General features: G+C 45.1%; 1 protein-coding gene across 1 annotated transcript; it reads right to left on the bottom strand.

The window, feature by feature from the left end:
- Positions 1–5,429: 5,429 nt before the first annotated feature.
- TRIL (TLR4 interactor with leucine rich repeats) lies at positions 5,430–10,491 on the bottom strand. Its single transcript, XM_083825938.1, has one exon. It carries the CDS (start codon positions 10,027–10,029, stop codon positions 7,738–7,740), a length of 2,292 nt encoding a protein of 763 aa, XP_083682064.1. The 5' UTR covers positions 10,030–10,491; the 3' UTR covers positions 5,430–7,737.
- Between the last annotated feature and the right edge of the window lie 27 nt (positions 10,492–10,518).

Raw genomic sequence — 10,518 nt, 5'->3', positions numbered from 1 at the left:
ATCAGTGAGATCACAGTGAATCGTTCCAATCACAAATCATTCCTGAATAAAGTAACTTCCGTTTAAACAGGAATTATTTAAAATTCATGTATTCCCTCTTCCTCTTTCTCAGAGCAGACTCCACTTTAGACAGACGTTATCTCTACTTCAAATCAGATAAAACAAATAAAAATATCTCAAAAGAATTATTTCGCTTACTTGTTCCTTACTCAGGGCCTGGTCTCCACCCCTTCCACATGCTACAAAACCCCTCCCCATGCCTGCAATCAGAATTTATGATAGAATTATGTGGGCTAATCAGAGGGGGAAAAAATAAATTAAAAAAAAAATCCCATTATGCAGAATTAAAACAAATAAGCTAAGAAAAAAAAAACTGAATGGATATGAGGCTGAACAGAATGTCCCTAATCTGGTCTACTGAAGGAGAAAACCTTATGCCAATTAGTGAGGTGTTAGAAGTTTCTGCTGCAGCAGTAAGAGCACTTGGGCACAAGCCACAAGCAGCACTGAAGAACTGCCAAATATTTTAAATAATAAGTAGGTCTTGTTAGGCAACAGGAGGAGATGCAGGAGTTTGGTTTGGGGCAAAATGAGTTGCTGTGTGCTTATGATAATGTCATAAGCAATGAAACAGTTTGGTTTGGCATATTTGGGGTTCAGAATTAGCAACCTACCACAGTGATCATGAAAGTTGCCCCCTCTTAGATAATTATCACCCAAGAAAGATGTCTCTGTGCCAGTTAACACTTAAGTTCTTCTCACCAAGCTGTATTTTTTTTTTCTTTTTTAAGACAAACACTGTTTTAGAGCACATCTCTGCAATACAATCAATTCTATGGCCACAGACCTGCTGATGGTTACCCATGTTAAGAGTCTTAAAATCTTGTCACTCTCAGAGTGAAAGCAGAAGCACGATCAAGCTGTTCCTGAAAAAAAAAATAATACTAATACACCTGCCATATGTGCTGAATGACACTCCAAATTATCTCATAAGTCTAACATGAGACATGTAATTTATTATTCTCATTCAAGATTTAGAGTGGGATATAGTAATGGCAAATAAACCATGTTATCCTTCACTTACAGCAAAATACTTTTTTTCTGAAAGTATACTTTTCCTGAGTATATTCCTCTAGAATAAAATTATTTCTGACCTTTGATGTGATAGATATTACCACTGAGTGTTCTCCCTTATTTCAAATCATTTTATAGTAGTCAGATAAGGAGTGCTACTGCGCTAAGTAACTTCAGTGTTTAAACTGAATTTTAATTTCAATATTTAAATACAAAGAGAGATAGAAGGAAAATTAATATCAGTGGTAGGATGGTAGATATGTCAATGGTAAAACAACATATTAAGCTAATGGTTGTACTAAAACATGAATTTGGATGTTTGAAAAGAAATCTTTCTCACTACCAAGATGAACTAGAGAAGTTTAACAGTGTCTCTCTTAGTTTAAAAGTGACAGCACTGACACCATCTCAGTGAACTTTTCTGTATGCAGATAGGATATGTTAATATCCCCATGTAACACAATTTGTTAATAAAATTCCAGTCTTTTCTCTAATTGGCAATATATTGAATAAAATATTCGTATAATTATTTACAACCTTCCTACCTTCTTCATGTTGCAATGAAAGAGAATACCTTTCTTGATATAAATCTAGCATTCAGGTTTATTTTAAAGACGACAACCCTGAAATATTTGTCCCTTAAGAGAAAAATCAGTTTCTTGGTGAGAACATTTGTTTCATTATCTTTCTGTGTGTGATTTTTATCTATTATACATATCCACATCTTCTCCAAATATTCAAATGACTTCTAAACATTCACTACAACTAAACAAACATATACCAGACTAATGACAATGAAACAAACTTCATACAAGTTAATTAAATGAACCAGGAAAAAGTCTGGCTAAAGTCTGGCCAAAGTCTTGACAAAAAACTAATCTACTGCATTTCCTTAAAATTATTGATTCAGGTCTCATAATCAGGTCTTTTTTTTCCAGACTGGTGTGACAAAATAAAATGATCTATACCAGACTAGACTGATGCATAAGAAACTATGTTACAGTAATACATTTTCCATAGCTAGAAAGCACACCCAGGGCACTGTGTGTACATTTCATTGGTCAATTATTCTCACAAAATTACAAAAATAAAACCCTAACTTTACAACCTCTGAACACTTGCTACATTACAAAGTGGTATACATGACTGACAGATTGCTCTAAGGTTTGTTCAGAGTCTCTCTTTGTATAGGACCTACATGGATGGATCTCTGAAAAGATATGAAATATTTTGGAATATTGAATATACAAAAAAATGAGCTATATTGAAAAAACATTAATGATTTGAGAATACGTTTGTCTGAACATTAAAAACATTTTGGTAAAGTAAGGAATAGGATGACACCTATTTACCTTAAGTCAAAAGACACCATTTATTGTATTAGCTAAGCAGCAACTTCAAATGAGCTTTGAAATGAAAAAAACAGGTAACATGTTAGTAAGCATTAGTGCTTTTAACTGTACTACACTTTTTTTGGTAGCACTCAATAGATTCTAAAAATCTATGTACTTGGGGACCTCCCATCTCTTGCCTAATAACTTATTTATGTGATATGAAGTTATTACAAATAGATTATCAAATTAAAAATAAATGTACTTTGAAAATCCAACAGCAAGAAGATACACATCAGATTATAAACAATCATAAATTCTATTTAAATTGTCAGATTCTTCATTGTTAATAAATATCCTTATTATGTTTTTTAGGCAAGTTTTATTCAGCTATATATTCCTGCTGTATTATTCATTTTAATTCTTATGGCCTTGTTTGAAAAACAAATGAGATATAGAATTATTTATAAAAACATATCAGGGAGCTTTTATATAAATAAATTCATCTACAATGATACTAAGATAAATATTTGTGTTCAAAGACAATTGACTATTTTTCTATGGGAAGTTAATTTCTATGGGAATTAAAGCATGCTCTTGAGAAAAGTCAACTTTTTATGGAGAAAGACACAACAGCAGTATTTGGACAGGCTGCCAAATCTATGCTATATTTAGAATGGAGCAAAACGAACAAATCCAGCACCCAACACACACACGGTTTCCTTACATTTAGTCCCAATTTCTATGTAACAAATATCAGATTATAGATAACATCTATAGCAACTCCTCTAGAAAGAGTAGCCCAGATGAAAAATGAAGTACATCAATGCATATACATAATTTGGATAATTTGATTTTAAAACTTGTTTTTAAAGCAAAGCTTTGCTTGTGGACCTCACACAACATATGTACATCATTGGTGGCCAAAGAAATATGAATTAGTGTGAGTAGCCAGACTTTTGGAATTGAGATCGTATTTCTCTTACTCACTGAAGTAGTTTACTGCAAGTACATAATACTATGAAAACAACTGACTTTTTTTTGTGGACACATTCACTGCAATTTAAATGCAGGTTTACTAGTTACATAAATATCTTGATGAAATTGCAGTAGACTATTTTTTTTTCCCCTCCCAGTTCCTCACTTTCTAAATCTCTCCCAGGAAACAACAAGAAGGAAAAGGCAGAAGAGACGTATAGAATTTAGCAGGTTCCTTCTTGTAAGAGTAATAACATGGTTTAAATGATGGTATTTCAAAAAGTGGCATTCACAGTGTACTGTGAAAACTGAAGATAGCACTGCATAAAGAAATCAATATTTTTATGAAACCAACTGTGTTACCACAGATTCTGATAGTCAAGCAGATTTATTTTCGGTACCAAGGGGTTTTCATGCACATCTAGACCTTCACTGACACAATTATAGCCTTGCTCTCTTCAGGTTAGAATCATAGAACAGCTTGGGTTTGAAGGGACCTTGTTTCTCTCTAATCACTTCACGATGTCAATGTTTTTAGGATTTTGTACAGATGTTTTAAGTGTTTTCAGTTTACAGATCGTTAATGATTTTCCAGTAAAGGTATGGACTCCTCTACACAGGATGTTAGTCTACTGAGAATAGGGTGCCAAGACTTCCTGAGACTGTTTAAGCAGCTTCATGTCTTTGCTTTTTCCTGCTTCTGCACTACACCCCCACTTTTTGTCACTACCAATACTTGTGCAAGTTGAACAGGATCAAAGAAACCAAGCTGGCTTAAAAGTAAAAATTAAAATTAAAAAAATAATAATAAATAAATCAGGGAGAGGGAAGGTACTAGGAAAGGTTATTTTCCAGGAGGATTAACTTTAGAGTTCACCTTCCAGCTGCACAAACAGCTGTGCCAGCTGCTGGCAGAGAAGGGTCAGGGATTGCGGTTGGGACCAGGAGGTGGGCAGAGGCTGCCAAACCAATCAAGGCTGCCAGCAGAGAAGCCCTGGTACCTTTGGGGACTTCCCAGCAGTAGCTCACTGAATTTGACAGGATAAGATGTGTGTGATTTTCAGTCTTTGATACATAACATGCCTGGTAATTACTGGGTGGGAGAAAAACACTCAGTTCACACTGCCCCAGACTGCATGGACTCCTGGAGGGAACAGGGCAGTAAAACTCTGTTTCTGATCAAAAAAGAAACATTCTGAGCACAAACTGATGGCAGTCTCAACCATTCAGAAAGGGCTGTTTTTACAGTCGTTCTTTAAAAAGGACCATCCTTTAAAAAGGATACAAATATATATATAAATACTACTGGTAAAAATAGAGCCATGCAACATTACTAACATCCAGTTATTGAATGTCACTGACATTTCTCCTTCCTCAACCACCTGCTAGTGCAGGCCTCCCTGAAAAAAAGTTGTAACATCTGTACACACAGCCTAAGTATTCCTAGAGTTACAGTACCTGTGACTTTTAAGAAGTCACCAGCTTCATTCTGTTAACCAACTTTTTGTTGTTACGTAGATCTACGTATTTACTTCTCTTGTTCTGGAAAAAAGAGTCACTTCATTCTAGCACTTCTTGAGAGGTCTGCATAAATTCAAAAAGACATAGTGAATTCTTAATTAAACAACAGGTGTATGCTCAATATGACATTTATATCATTAGTCTGATAATACTGAAAAACACTTAGGAATGTAACTTCCAATGAGTATAAAAAAATGATATTATCTCAAAGAATCTTCATTTCCTATTTAGTTTAGAAAGGATTGTTAGTTCACTGATGTAACAGTATCTTATTAGTCCATCTTAAGCCAGTGGTCTGTCTGTCTCAGAACTGAAAATTTTAATTCTTTTAACGTTTGCACTATCCTAGCATAATACAAGAAAAACAGAAAACATGGTGTATGGCAAAAAGGCAAGAAAAAGTGAACTAAGAGAAATTCTGAAGAGCTGCAGTCCTAAGAAATATCAGTCCTAGTAATATCAAGAAGTTACAGCTAGTCTATACATCTCATAATGCATCACTCTTCAGTCAATGTAAGACACCAGTTTTCTTTCAGCAAATGGATTTATTGACATAACTGATTATAACCATATACAGCATCTATGCATCTCCCATTGGAAGAATATCCAGTGATAATGTTAGTGTGACACACAGCTTTACTCAATAATTCCCATTACATTTTTAACAACAAACAGTGGTGTAATTCCATAGATTGTCATAAATGGCCAAAAGCACCCAGGTGTCCAAAAGAATAACAGAAATGTAAGATTCTTACAGAAGAATAACACCTGATTCTGGATTCCTTCAGCTGAATGAAATTTAAATACTGTATCTATGAATTTTAATCTACACGCTGGCAATTGAGTTTGGCCCTTGATATTCATGAAAACTGCTGCCTTTCAAAAATGAAAACCCGAAGGGCTTTTTGCTACTGACTCAAGAATTAAGACTTAACTCAGAAATCTCTCCATTTAAAAGGCAAAGATTAAGGCAAACTATTCCTACTCCCTCTCCACTCCTCCTGATTGAATAAAAATCCCTCAGAACTTTAAAGTTTTGTCCTCTCCATTCAGCCACTGAACTCCAATTGAAGGGAACAGTTACTATGGTGTCTTTTGTAAATAGTTGTAAATCTCAAAGGAAAGAAAAAAAAAGGAAAGAAAAGAAAAATAAAACTCAGAATCATCTACTTGCAATTACGGTAATAAACAACTTGTAGTCACGAACATCTCATGTCAGCAATGAATGCATGATATTGAGATGAATGTCTCCATAGTCCACTAATCACTCCCTTCAAGCCATTCAGTTGCACAAGAGTTCATCTGAGGTTGCACATTAAATTCAAAGGAGCACAAGTAGTATCAATGGTCTCAACAATTGTCTCAACAATTTACCAAACTCCACCTAAAACATTTGCATTTAAAGTGTAACCACAGTTTGGACCTTTCTTAATTAGCTCATTTCTAGACCACACAGAGAGAATTATTTATGTAAACTAAACCACCATATTTAATAGTAACAGAACCACATTCTGTAAATATTTAGGAAAGTAAAAGTCCAAGAAAGTAGAGAGCAATTGATCATAAAATGATTAGCATTGCTCAAAAAGGCAAAAGTCCAATTAAAACAAAACAAAACAAAAAAACCCACACAACTCAAACATCATATACTACTGCATGAGGGTTTAACTTCAGCACTACTCACTCAGCTACACAAACCACAGAATCTAGATTAAGATACAAAACTGTTTTATTTCACAGTGAGGTACATAAAGCTTCTAACTTTAGTAGGATAAGGCTAAGAGAAAATTGCCTGTTAGGATAAAAACAGTTTCACATTTCTGAAATATCCTCACCTATTATTGTATGTGAAGAAAGGCACCAATATTATTTAACCATCAACAGTTTACTTTAACCACTCATTTAGAAATGAAGATGGATTATTTGAGCGTCAGTGATCTACTGACCATCATGGACCCAGAGAACTAAAGCACACATTCATGTGTACAAGTACCAAGCAGTATTTATTCAAAAACAATCGAAAAAATAGCTCATTTGTAAACATATTACAAAACTCTGTTAGTTTTTCCTAGTGGTGTCAGCAATATATTCCTGTAAAACTAATCAGCTGCATTATTGTTTCCCGTTTACAAAAAAGTACGAAAACACACTCGCACACATTAAATTGCCTCACATTCAATTTGAGTTAAAATGGCACAGCATTCAAACCGTCCAGCACAAAACATACATTTCCATCATCCCTCTGACTGACTTCCAGCTTGCACAGTTCACGAGTAGCAATGTTAAAAGACACTTAGTCCACATTTTTTATTAGGTGCCTTGAAAACGTCAGTTCAGACCGCCCTTGCGTGGGGCTGGGCTGCTCATTGTTAACTGCCATCCCAACTGCAGTCTGAAAAAACCACCTGTAAAAGATGACGCTTAGACGTATGGCTCTGAGTTGGCACAAGGGAGGCACCAGCTGCTGTTTGCTGCAGCTCCCGACGGTTTGCCCTCCTCACCAAAGAACAGTTACACTCATGGTCAGGGCTTTTGTCTGGGTTAGTGATGATTTTTGAGGAAACGGAGACCTCAGAGGCGACCGAGTAAGCACGTCTCACAGCTGGCCCCTGTCCCTGCCTGCGGTAAGGGCCAGGTGGTGGCTGAAGGCAGCAGCAGTGTCAGAGCTCTCCCTCTTGCAGGCCGCGACCCGCGGGACCCGCACCATCCCCTCATGAACCAACAATCGCCTCACCATGCTGACTACAGCTCCCAGCAAGTCTTGCCACATGGCAGCGCCCAACTGCCACCCTCCTCCCTCACGGGGCCTGCCAGGAGCTGTAGTTGGGCAGGCTCAGTCAGCGAAGCGCTGCAGCAGGTGGTCATCGCCATGCCGGGCTCCACCGCTGCTGTCCATGAAGCGCTCGCAGGGGAACTCGATGAGGTCTGCCTCGCTGAGGGCACAGGCGGCACCACGGGGCGGCCGGTGGGACTGGAAGCCCGAGAAGTCGGCAGAGACACCAGTGCCCATGGAGCGGAGTGGCCGGCGAGTGGAGTAGAGCTGCCGGACGTGGACAGGGGCCGCCTTCCGCCGCCGCCGCCCCAACACCTTCTTCCGCAGCAGGCGGGAGGCCCAGGCCGCCAGCGCCGCGAAGAGCAGCAGCGCGTTCACTGCCAGCAGCACCAGCGTGAGCAGCTGCTGGTCAGGGCCGCGGGGCCCGCCCGACGCCGCGCTGCCCTCGGGCAGGGTGACCAGCCCTGCACAGTGGTCCCGTGGTGCCACTGGGCATACACGGCCACCAAGAATGCCCTCGACGCAGACGAGGTAGGGGGTGTCTGGGCGGAGCTCCCGCAGGGTGGCGGCCGGCTCCCCACGCTCCGGCAGGTAGACGAAGCGCTGGAACTTGACAGCGGCACCAAAACGGTCAAAGAGCAGGCGGAACCGTGCTGGGCCCAGCAGGCGGGGGCTGCGGTGCGGCCGCACAGCCCAGCGCACCGTCACTGAGCTGGAGCCCACTGCCTCCACCGACAGGTTGCAGAGGAACAGCTTGTTGAAGTCGCATGGGTCGGACACCAGCGGTGGGCCCCCCGCAGACGGTGCAGAGCGGGGCTTGCCGGCACGACGGGGCCAGGGTACGCTGGGCAGCGCCGGCCTGGAGGCTGCTGGGCGGGCAGGCAGTGGCGGAGTGGGGCTTGGCACAGCCGTCACACCTATTGGCACTGCCACCTTGCCCTCAGGGGCACCCAGCAGGTGGGCAGTGGAGGCAGATGGCGGTGCCCCTGGGGGACCGTGGGGCAGCACCATGCCACCGCCGCTGCTGTTGCTGCCAAGTCCCTCAGCAGCTGCAGGGGGGGATGCAGAGGAGGGAGAGGCACCATCGAGGCAGGGGCTGCCATCAGGCGGCGGCAGCAGCTGGGCATCCTGCAGGTAGTCAAGGTACTTGCCGGCCAGGGTGGGCGGCAGGCTGCACTGCACGAAGACGGTGAGCAGGCGGCCCTGGGAGTGCCAGGCCCCCAGCCAGTGCTTCAGGCCATGGAGGCGGCAGTCGCAGCTCCAGGCGTTCCCCTCCAGCTCCAGGCGGTAGAGGGCTGGGCTGGAGGCAAAGATGTCACCAGGAAGGGTGGCCAGCGCGTTGTCTCGGAGGCTGAGCTCCCTCAGATGACCAAGGGGGCCGAAAGTGGCTGGGTGCAGGGCAGTCAGCGCGTTGCGGCTCAGATCCAGCGCCTCCAGGCTGCTCAGTGGCTCTAGGAGGGCAGCGGGCAGGTGGCTCAGCAGGTTTCCCTCCAGACGCAGCTCCTTCAGCGAGCCCAGCCCCGTGAAGGCATCTGGTGCCAGGTGAGACAGTCGGTTGCCACTGAGCGAGAGCTTTGCCAAGCTGGGCAGGTGCTGGAAGAGCCCCCCTGTCAGTTGCTGCAGGCTGTTGCTGGCCAGCAGCAGGGTGTGGAGGGAGCGCAGTGGTCCGAAGATGTCCGGGTGGCGAAGGGAGCTCTGCTTGTTCCCAGACAGGTCAAGGAAGCGCAGCTTGGCCAGGCCGGTGAACGCACCGCGGCTCAGCCAGCGGATGCGGTTGGACTCCAGGTGCAGGTAGAGTAAGTTTGGCAGCCCCGAGAAAGTGGAGTCACCCAGCGAGCCCAGCTCGTTGCCGTCCAGGCGCAGCTTGACAAGGCTGCCGAGGCCGGAGAAGGAGGCGGCGCTGAGGCGGCCGATCTCGTTGGCGTTCACGTAGAGGATGCGCAGCTTGGCCAGGGCGCTGAGGGTGCCAGGGGCCAGCGCCGGCAGCAGGTTGTTGCCCAGGTAGAGCTCCTCCAGTCGGCCCAGGCGCTCAAAGGCCTTGGGGTGCAGCGAGCGGATCCTGTTGTACTGCAGGTCCAGGCGCTGGAGCCCTGCCAGGCGGTGGAAGTCGAAGGCGGAGATGTTGGCGATGAAGTTGCCCCCTAGGCTGTAGGTGAGGATATCCTGGGGCTCGGCAGCCTTGGGCACGGAGCGCAGGCCCCGGTTGGTGCAGAGGAGGTGCTGGTGCTGCTGGCAGTCGCATGGCTCGGGGCAGATGGGCTCGGCCGCGGGCAGCAGCAGGAGGAAGAGGGGGACGGAGCCCCACAGCACCCGCCGCAGCACCATCAGGCGGACCCGGCGCGGCGCCCCCATCCCGGGACGAGCCGTGGGCAGCTTCCCCCAGCGGCTCGGGGTCTCTCCGGCATCCCACCGCTCCTGGGCGGCTGCTAATCGGCCCCTCCTCGGCTCCGCGTCGGGCCGAGCTCCCCGCCGGGCAGGCAGGCGCCGGGGCAGCCGCGGCTCGCCGTGCCCGGCACCATGGGCTCCCGTCGCCCGAGCCGGCCGTGGGCAAGGGGCGTCGGGGAGGGCTGCAGGCTGCCTGGAGGAGCGGAGAGGAGCCGAGGGGAGGCTGCCCGCTGCTCCGCCGGCTCTCCCGGGGGCGGAGAGGGCGGGCGGAGCGCGGTGGCTGCGGGGGGGAGAGGCGGGCGGAGCGGGGAGCTGGAGAAAGACGAGCTCCGAAAGTCGCCGAGAAAACTCAGCGGAAATTCGTACTTCCCACACTGCGTGCCCTGGGGGAGCGGGGGATCGGATGGAGCGGGGGAGAGGGAGGACGGCGCGGCGGGGAGTGGGACGGGGCGGGGC

Source organism: Anser anser, assembly GCF_964211835.1.
Source record: "Anser anser genome assembly, chromosome: 2".
NCBI lineage: Eukaryota > Metazoa > Chordata > Aves > Anseriformes > Anatidae > Anser > Anser anser.
The sequence above is the reverse complement of the archived record's forward strand: the minus strand, read 5'-3'. Positions and strand labels throughout refer to the sequence as shown.